General features: G+C 39.4%; 1 protein-coding gene across 1 annotated transcript in view; it reads right to left on the bottom strand.

Annotated features, from left to right (window-relative positions):
* The window catches only part of ggt5b (gamma-glutamyltransferase 5b), a 21702-nt gene extending 11312 nt beyond the window's left edge, over positions 1–10390 (bottom strand). The window contains exon 1 of the mRNA XM_016447187.1: positions 10198–10390. Coding sequence (XP_016302673.1) covers positions 10198–10358 — 161 coding nt within the window. The 5' untranslated portion in view covers positions 10359–10390. The remainder of the gene's footprint in view (positions 1–10197) is intronic.
* Between the last annotated feature and the right edge of the window lie 333 nt (positions 10391–10723).

Raw genomic sequence — 10723 nt, 5'->3', positions numbered from 1 at the left:
TTGTTTTTTATGTCAGCAGGTTGAAGCGACCCCAATAATGTGATATTTAGGCCCTGGAATGTGAATTGTACCAGGGGAACCCCGCCAAAAAAAATTTAATTTTACCCCCCAATGCGATTTTTACTGGGGGACCCCCTCGAAAGCAATTGGGCTATTTTCAGGCTAGTTTATTGGGTGGGTTGGGTGGGTTTTGTAGCGAAAACCTGGCAACCCTTCACCAGACAGAGCTGTCGGCGATTCTGAAGTCATGCTCATTCCATCGTGCAGTGTGAACACAGCAACAACTGAATGCTACGCCAGATAGTCGTTCAGTGTGAAACCAACAGTGATGCGACATAGTGATGGGGAACCGAGGCTTTCTGAACCGTTTGAGGCTTTCATCAAATTGTGCCGAAAAAAGGTTCATTATTCGAAGCTTTTAACACCGTGCGCATTAGCGACATCTGGTGCACATACTTGTTTTCTCCACCATATCTAACTAATCAAAGCGGAGCAGAGGATATACGGTTTGCAAAATCACGTGACCATACAGAGTTTTGGAAGTCCGTGACACACAAGAGTGGAATCAATCTGTGATCAATACAGTTCCAACTAATCTGATATAATCTCATCTAAATTAATTTGTGCCAATGAGACCAGAACTCTTGACATGTGTAGCCTGGTCAACGGATTCACATATTGATCAATAATATAAAATACGCAAGCATGTGATCATAGTTCATAATTGACGTAGGTAGCTGAAAAAATATTTTGGGTGAGCTGTTTAACCTTTATGTTCTGCTTGGGGTCTCTGAGACCCCAGCTATAAAATATGATTCACTTTCTGTCCGGTGATTTGAGGTTACAGTCCCTTTGCATCAGGTGGGGTCGTGAAGCGCCAATTTTTTCAAACCAGATGTCCCAATCTTCCGATACTGCATGACGTTCGAAGCTTCAAACGTCATCAATCACGTGATGTTGTCATTTCGATACAAGCATCGGCACAGTAGTGTGATACAATAGTGCTTTGAAAACTGCGTTGGAGCATCGGAGCCGCTGTATCATCCGTCCCATCACTAGCGATTTATGAGATTGTGGATGGTAAAATAATCGCTGAGGACGAATTTCTTAATTTCCTCTCGGTTAAAATAAAAACGATGAGCCAGGATCAAATAATTCTGTTTGCTTCGAATATTTTTGATTCTGAGTGGATTGAGTCGTCAAAAGCTGCTGTTTGAGCTCTGCCCGAATACAGATCAACGGTGTGTGGCATGTAAAGGCAGTCAGAAAGATGTAAATAATATAAGAAGTTGTCTAAAACTGCTAAATAAGTGTGAAGAAAACATTCTTGGACGAGTTACCACCTGTGTCATTTAACAACGTGCCTTTCAAGCCTGCTCTGCAGCACAGTGAGGTGAGCGCGCTACGGCATACAGTGAAACTACAGGTGGATATCAGGGAAGGGTCGCCGTGATTTTGCCAAGTAAGACATGTTCCTGGATCAACATCTTTTGATGATCCTGGATCAACATTATTGTCCAAAAATATAGACTTAACCCAATCCCTACCCCTACCCCTAAACCTAACCTTACCCATAATTTATTCCTAAAATCAGAGGGAAATGATAGCTGATTAACCCTGATTTTAAGCTTAAAACAGATTTATCCTGAAAAGTTATATCTCAATTCTAATTGGTTGATTGGAATGTTGTTCCAAGATCAACAAGGACGTTGATCCTGGAACATGTTGTACTTGGTGAAATCATGCTCACCATCAGGGAAGATCTACGTGCTGCTACTACGATCATTGATAGCAGAGTGTTCAATGTGGAGAGGCGGCTAGACATAAGTTATAAAGGAGGGTATGGTTTGGATTCACTTCTGCGAAGGAGAAACGGCAGGTGCCCCTCTGTGGAAAGTGATGTGGGCCTGAAGGTGACTGCAAGTGGTGTGGATCTACAGCGGCTGAGGAGTCTATTGGTGTTACTTCCATGACATCGGAGGATCAACGGAAATCATCAGAAATCATCAGAATGGAGGCTGGTGGTGAAACACGGCAGATGCAGGGGGAATTATGTGGCTGGCCAAACTTCTCAACCTATTATTGGTACAGGGGCACGATGGAACATAAGTGTCGTACTAATGAAGCTGGTACATGTGTTTGCTACCAAATTCTCTCCAGATCTTAATGCTGAAACATTGTCCAACTATCTTAAAGAAAAGCTTGGCCGTGATGTGAATTGCCAACGCACTGACACTATGACCAATAGATGCAGTTCATTTAAAGTGAGTGCTGAGTGCAATAATGTGGCGGAGATGTATAGCCCGGAGCTGTTGCCTGAAGGCTCCGTTGTGTGTCGATATTATGAGCCACGCAAAGTGAGAGCGTTGGAGGTTAACACAGCTGACTCGCACAAGATGGCGGCGCGGTCGGACGCAGCGGCTACTCCGGGTCCCAAAAACTGTTTTTATGTCTGTTAGTCTCGTTTCCTCGTCTTCAAACAGTCTCATCTTATCGCAGAATCAACAGATAAACACTCGGAAACACATCTATGATCGACAGAGCCTTCTGGAAATCGGCAGTGAGTACAAACAACAGCTTTCGCCGGTGACTACTGAGAAGCTACGAGGCCTCTGTCTGCTGCTGAAGCCGAACCCCGGGACCGCGGCCTCGCCTGCTGATGCTACCCGCACAACACGGCGACGCCGGCGATGTGAGAGGGGACAGAAGCGCGGCAAGCGTGGAGGCACACGAGCTAGGCTAAGGGCTAACCCCACTAGACCAGCGATTCCATCACTCACGCTCTCAAACGTTCGCTCTCTGGAAAATAAACTGGACTATTTATAATCAAAATCAGTCAGTAGGTTAGTTGTGTATAGGTTTTTACTGCTTTACTGTATAGGTTTTTACTGTTTTACTTCATTGTTGTATGCCTGTATTTATGTAACACCGTGGTCCTGTGAGGCACGACATTTCGTTCCACTGTATGTCCCCACATGCAGCAGAATGACAATAAAGCTCAACTTGAACTTGAACTTGAACTTGACTCCATATCTGGTGCATCTATGACGGACTGAGACTTGAACTGTATATGCGGGTTATATAACTGCCATGGCCTGCGAGTCAATGACAGCGTAGGGGATAGGGACCGATGCACAGTAGTTGATAATTTAATGCAAAATTGTGATATCTTGTTTGCAAGAAACTTTTTTTTTTATCCAAACAGGATTTGTGGAAATTTAATTCTTTTAATGACAATTTTCATGGCGCTGGCACATAAATATACAACATATGTAACATATATGTTGTGCCAGGCATATGTAACATATATATTATGCCAGGCACATATGTCATGGCACTGGCATAAAAAGTTGGACTCAGTGATAAATATCATTAAGGTTGAAGTTGACTGGTGTTTTGCTGTACGGATAAGTTGTTCTAATAAAGAGTTAATTATCCTTAATGTATATGTACCATATGAATGTCAACAAAATGAGGATGAATATTTAAACAGACTTGCTTTCATTAGCTCTTTTATTAATGAAAATAATTTTGCAAGTGTTTTTGTGGTTGGAGATTTGAATGCAGATATTACTAACGAATCTCCAATGTTTGCTAAGCATTTGCTGCATTTCTGTGTTGATAACAGTCTTATGTTATCTAGTAAACTGTTGTTACCTATAGACAGGTATACTTATATAAGTGAAGCCTGACACAACCTTATGGCTTGATCATTGTATTAGTACAGCTGAGGCTCACGCTACTATACAGTCAATGAAAATTCTATATGGGGCATCTATATCTGATCACATACCATTTTTAATGACTGTTGTTTTTGAAAGTGTGCCCAATATGAATTTTGAGTGTAATTGGGCTGGTTTGGTAAAATTAGATTGGTCTAAACTTACAGATGAACATATTAAGGGAAAATGGATACTCTGTTGAATAAGGTGGCATTACCCAGAGATGCAATCATGTGTACATATGTGACATTTCTCATGGTACAGCCTTTTGTGCTGTGTATGATGATATTGTGGGATAAGTGTATGAGGCTAGTAAACGATATCTTATATGACCTGACTAGAAATAGTAAGCCAGGGTGGAAAAATTATGTGTCAGCAAATCATAATGAAGCAAAGGAAGCATTTAAGGCATGGGATATAGCTGGTAGGCCCAGACAGGGACCACTTCTGGACCGGAAAAAGTTAACCAATGCCAAGTATAAATATGCAGTTTGTTATATCTGTAAACATGAACAAGTGATGAGAGCAGATTCAATAGTGGAAAATCTGCTTTGTAATAATGTGAATGATGGAAGAATTACGTCTGGATGGACGTAAGATCAATAAATAGGAGCAATGTGACATTAACATGCTCTATAGAGGGTGTGTCTGGAGCTGTGAATATAGCAGAGCTGTGGAGACAACATTATTTTGCTCCATGCAAAGTGGAAGCAGTCTGTATGGATACAGGGAGTGTTACAACAAATGAGGTATATCAAGCAATAATTCAGCTTAAAGATAGGAAAACTGGTAGTTTAGATCAAATTACTGCTGAACATTTAAAATGTGCGAGCCCTAGGCTTGCGGTTCTTCTCGGAATTTGCTTCACTGGTTTTATGATACATGGGCTGCTGCCATAGTCTATATGTTGTCAGTAACCTTTTTGCCTGTTATTAAAGGCACAATATGTAATTTTTGATATCGGTAATATTCAAAATAAACAAATAGACAAAGGCGTAGTTTGATGACGCCGTGACTGAGTGTGGAATCATGGGAGTTGTCGTCTTCATCCCCACAGCCGACGCAAACCGACGGGACTCAGGCAGAAATCATGTTCATGGAGGAGCTAATGATTTATTAACGTAGTAGAATGAAGCAGGGTGAGGCTGAAAGCTGTCGAAGCGAAACGAGGCCGCTATACGAGCGTGACACACAGCTCGAAAGCAGCGGAGCTTTTATTATGCCACAGTCGACCGCTTCCGCTCCTTCCGGTTGTGCGTATGCATGTGGGGGGAAAAAAGCAGCACTGTTTTATCATACTAGATACATTTGAAAGTTCTGTTATAATGCTACTCTGTGTGGTTGTCACCGGTCTATTAAAACGTACAACATATTAAAGCGTCTTTGGTGTTTCCATGTTTTCCACAAAACAAAACCGGAAATCGAGGGGTTATGACATCATTGGCAGGCGACACAATGACACTATGGACACGCTCCGTCTCACTAGTTAAAATTGCTTATTTCTCTGGATTTAAACATTCTTTGAAACATTTGGGATAATGTAAGTACATAAGTCAGCAAAATATATAACACTTCTAGTGGTTTTTGAATATTTTAATAAAAAAATCTTACATATTGTCCTTTAAGGATAAGGCTGGCAAGGTAGGTATAGTTTAGATAACTATAGACCAATTGCTTTAGCTAGTGCTGTGTCAAAGGTTCTGGAAAGAATCATATTAGATCGATTAGGTGTTTATCTTGATACCACATACAGTCAGTTTGGCTTTAAGGCTCAACATAGTACTGATTTGTGTATGTTCTGAATTAAGTAGTAGAACTGTATAAAAGACAAAATTCCACTGTTATAATTGGCTTTATTGATGCTTCTAAAGCTTTTGATAGAGTTAAATCATCAAAAGTTGTTCAGTAAACTAAGACAAAGGGCTAATAGCATGTTAAGAATTTTGACATATTGGTACACTAATCAAAGGATGCAGATAAAGTGGGGTAATTGTGTGTCAGATTCATTTAGAGTAAGTAATGGAGTGTGGCAAGGATGTCTACTTTCACCAGCCCTTTTTAATGTCTAAATGAATGACTTGTAAGACTGTTATTGTTGTTATTGACTGTAAGACTGGATGTATGCTTGATAATACCATAGTCAATCACTATACAGTATGTTCAAGTTCAAGTTCATTTTATTTGTATAGCACATTTACAGCAGCCGCTAGGCTGACCAAAGTGCTTTACAGAAGAGACATTTATAAAAACATACACAGAAAACAAGCCAAATAAAAATATGAACAACCCATTAAAAAATTACCTGGAACTACCAACAAAGCCTGGTCGCAAGATCTTAGGCTTCTAGATGGAGTGTATAAATGAAGAAGTTCAGAGAGGTAGACAGGAGCTAGGTTATGTAACGATTTAAAAACAAAGGGTAGAATTCTGAAGTCTATTCTCTGATGAACCGGCAACCAGTGTAGAGATCTGAGAATTGGAGTAACGTGTTCATGTTTGCGACACTCCAGCAGAAGTCTGGCCGCAGCGTTTTGGACTAGCTGAAGGCGCGCAAATTGAGATTTAGATATACCGCAATATAAGGAATTGCAGTAATCTAGTCGAGATGTAACAAACGCATGAACAGCCATTTCTAGAGTTTTTGGAGTGAGAAAGTCTCTGATTTTAGACAGTAGACGAAGTTGATAAAAACTGGATCCGATAACGGAGGAGATATGTTTATCAAATTTTAAATGCTGGTCGACAAGAACACCTAGGTTCCGCACCTGTGAAGATCTAAAAACAGATAAACTGTCCAAATCAGGGCGTATATACTAAGAATTCTCATTAGAACCAAAAACAATTACTTCGGTCTTGTCTTCATTTAGGGAGAGAAAATATTGGGCGAGCCATAATTTAACCTCCTCTAAGCATTGCTGAAGAGAGGTAATCGCTGCAGAATTGTTTCTTTTGATTGGTAGATAGATTTGAGTATCATCTGCATAGAAATGAAAAGAGACACCATGTTTCCTTAGAATAGAGCCCAGAGGTAGCATGTAGAGAGAAAATAGAGAAGGAGCTAATATAGAGCCTTGCGGTAGGCCACAGGTCAGAGGTGCATTGGAAGAGGTAAAATTACCCAGCTTCACTAAAAACTTTCTGTCAGACAGGTATGTATGCTGATGATAGTTGTTTTTCCTCCCAATAGTGCTGGTTTTCAACAGCTGCTAAATATGTTCTGATTATGGGATTAGATGTGCAATATAATACAAAAAAGAGTGTTGCCATGATCTGCAGAACCAAAAAACATAGAGATTTTAATTTCCCAGATTTCTATTTATCAGCGCAAGTATTAAATGTGTGTACTGAAACAAAATATTTGGGTCATATCATTAACAATGAAATGAGTGATGGTGATATGTATTAGGCAGAGTCGAATGTTATATGCTCAAGCAAATATATAGGTGCGAAAATTTTATATGTGTTCTGATAAGGTAAAGCTAAACCTTTTTAGAGCATATTGTACATCTTTTTATACTGCTCCCTTGTGGGTTAAGTTTAAAAAAAGAGAGCCTATGTAAGCTTCAGGTTGTTTACAATGACTGTATGAGGATCTTGCTTAAAAAACCAGGGTGGAGCAGTGCACATGCTCTATTCTGTAAGGCAAGAGTTCAGTCCTTTCTGGCTTTAATGAGAAATGTGATGTATAAATTTACCTGTCGGTTGGATGATTCACAGAATGGTATTATAATATTGTAGTCACAGTCACCTATGAGAAAGCATTGGTATAACGGTCTCTTTTAATGTGTATTGTACTGTTTTGTATTGTGTGCTTTTGCTAATGGACTTTGAGTCTGGAAATAAAGTTGAATGAATGAATGAATTCATTCAAGTGTTTTTTTTTTAACGCATTAAAAACATGGTGCTTTGGGGTATGTGACAGATTCACAAACTGTGGATAAATCACTGTTTCTTTACGTGTTTGCATCAATATGAAAAATGAGAATCTTGAGGCAAGTCTGAGCCAGAGGAGAAGTGATACTTGAGAGCTCAATGAACCTTGAGAAGTTCCAGCCTTCACACACACACACACACAAACTTGCACAATTGCACAAAATTCTGAAAATTCTTGCTTTCTACGAAATCAGTGTTTGCAAGCACTATATAGGGGTTGTTGTGTCTCTGCATGCGGCAGATATTTTGGGATAATAGGGTAATACACCACAAAGGATGATCTCAAATGTTACAGGATGTCCTGAACTGATTAAAGGAAATGTGAGATCTTTCAAAGGCAGTGATGCAGTTACAATGGCCATCAATCAAATAATGATGTATCACTCATATTCACGGTAATAAATAATCCTTGAAAGCATATTATTAGATTGTGACGGTATGTGCATTTCTGAAGTCAACAAAGCTGTTAAGAAGAAAACAATTCAGTGTTGTTAAATGTGAAAGTTGAGATTCAAGATTAGATCAGTGTTACAGTGTTAAATGGTAATGTTCTACAGCAGCTTTTGCAACACAAAAGTCAAGAAAGGAAATTCCCATAGGAAAGAAATCACAAATTTCCCTTTAATGCTTCAATCATCTGCCCTAGATAGCAAAGAACAAACGGAAAGCATTCCTACAAATGCCAGTTATGGTCTGAACAAGAGGAGCCTTGTTGTTCCAGAAACTTCACCCTCCCTGTTCCTCACTGGTGCAATAAGCTGCACGTTAGCTTGCTTATTGTGCATGATTTATTTAAGTCCACAATAACATACTATGCTTCTAACCACAGGTCGAGAGCTGTAGTTCCAACTACATAAGATTGCGATGCTGTTTGTGGTTGTTCATTTAAACTTTGGTTTTGGGAAACGCCAGATTGTTGTTGGTAATGAAGGAACTTGCGACCATAGTTGGCTAACAATGCTTTTGGGAAACGCACCCCTGATTTATTGACACCATCATTCAACAAGCAGCTGAAGACTAACCTCTTCCACAAGTAAAAAAAGTATATATATTTTTCATCATCTTCTCTGCATTTCACCTCTACTCTAACACTGTATAACTATACATATTGTTGGCTCTCTGACAAATTGCTTATGGTCCTTTATTGTGTCACATTGACTAAATGCAAATGTAAATATTTTTTTCTAAGTTTCATGCTTCTCAGATGTTTCTCCTGACCTCCTGATCTCAACATTGTCTCAAAATGTTCTCAGAGAGTTCAATATGACCTCAAATATTTCTTCAAATTCTTTAGGAGAAACATCTGAAATAAAGTTCAGATTAATTTTTGACCTGAAATTGTTAAATGTAGTAACTGCTAAAGAAAGTAGGTAAATAAAAATAGCACAATAAAACATCTAAAAGAAAGCATCTTAAAAAATGGCAAAGCAAGTAAAAAACTTGCCATGGTCTGCATGAGCAAGCAAAAGTATTTACTTTATCCCTGTAGGGGTTGAATACAGATGAACAGCTTTTGTGTCAATGACTGTGCATGTCTTATGTAATCAACATAATAATCACACCAGAGAGAAAAAAAGCCCTTTTAGAAACAACCTCTGTTAGATACTGATGTGCCAGACAGTGTTTGTGGGTAACGAGGGTGTCTGTGGAGACGCAATGTTCTTTACTTCTTTCACATTCAGATGTTTTTTGTTTGACAGAATGTGCAAATGAGTTACAAGCATCTCATGACATTAATCCAAAAGAGGACAAATGCCTCCTCTCTCCGGGATATGCCTGGAATCCTCAACTACCTTCTCTCTGAATCCTTTTAGAGCAGGTTAAATTGTGACCCCAGATGAAACACCAAAGCCAAGTTCTTGGAAATGCGGTCATAAAAGATTTCACACAGTGAACAAGGAAACGCTCTGTATGTTTGGCACAAACTGCAGGAAACATGGACGAGGGATAAAAAATGTGCCATTCTAAGAGCATGACTTCTCCACAGGGCTTTGTGAAGCTGGTTGATCCAGTTTTGACTGGCAGGAGGTCTTGGCTGTCACTAAAGCCATGGCTCTTGTTAGTTTAATCAGTGCTCAGAACAAAAGATCTTGTATATGGTTTCTTACAGCATCACTCAGAGGGTTTAAATGGTTGCAGAAAATATTTAACACAGAATGCACAGAATGTTAATGATCAAATGTCAACAAGAGTGTATGTACACAATAGTCTGGACAGACTCATTCTACATTCAACTTTTTGGTAATTTTTACTATATGTCATAATTCTAGTTATTCTAAACCATCAGTACAAGTGCATTGTCTAATCTCTTAAACTGATTATCTCTCTACGTTATTATGTTGTTTATTGTTAATCACTGTTTAAAATACTTATAACATTACGCCTTTATATTAATCACTCTATATTCTTGACATGCAGTTTAACTCTCTTAACTTGTACTGCAGCTGTATTGTACAGAACTGAAAGTCAGTGTTGCTTCAATATAATATTTTCCATGCTTAAGTTTCAGATCTTAATTAGCAAAACGCGCATGTCTTCTTACCTGCCGATGTTGGAGCACCTGACAGAGTCCGCAGAAACAGCAGCGTGCGTGAACGCGTATTTCTGTTTGGTGGCTAAAATGATGCAAATGCAGATAATTACAACAGAGCACACTAAAGCGAGTATGCAGAAGCAGCAGCGTCTCGACTGAGATTTGGCCATGCTGCGACCAGCGCGCGTTCAGCAGGTAGAATGAGACGCGTGCGCTGCTCACTGACTTTGAGTGCTGGGGGGCGGAGAAGAGTCGCGCGACTGAGTGACTTTAGGACGCGTTTACACAAAAACGAAAAGCTTGTGCAAGTTCATAAACTTACTTGAGAGAGTACAGTTACTGTACAGTGAAGTGTGAGAGAAGAACACGAAATGACATTCGAAGGAATCCATGAAACAAGTAGAGACGTGAGTTACTGTACTGTGACTCTTATGAAGCCCTTGCCACTTGCTTTTATAAAACGGCGTCTACCGAAGTATGGTTTCAAAAAGTTCTATAAATGTTTATGTTTCATTATTCAGGGAGCCCGGTCTCA

Source organism: Sinocyclocheilus anshuiensis, unplaced genomic scaffold (assembly GCF_001515605.1).
Source record: "Sinocyclocheilus anshuiensis isolate Anshui unplaced genomic scaffold, SAMN03320099.WGS_v1.1 scaffold343, whole genome shotgun sequence".
Lineage (NCBI taxonomy): Eukaryota > Metazoa > Chordata > Actinopteri > Cypriniformes > Cyprinidae > Sinocyclocheilus > Sinocyclocheilus anshuiensis.
Note: the sequence above shows the minus strand (reverse complement) of the source record. Positions and strands in the feature narration are given on the sequence as shown.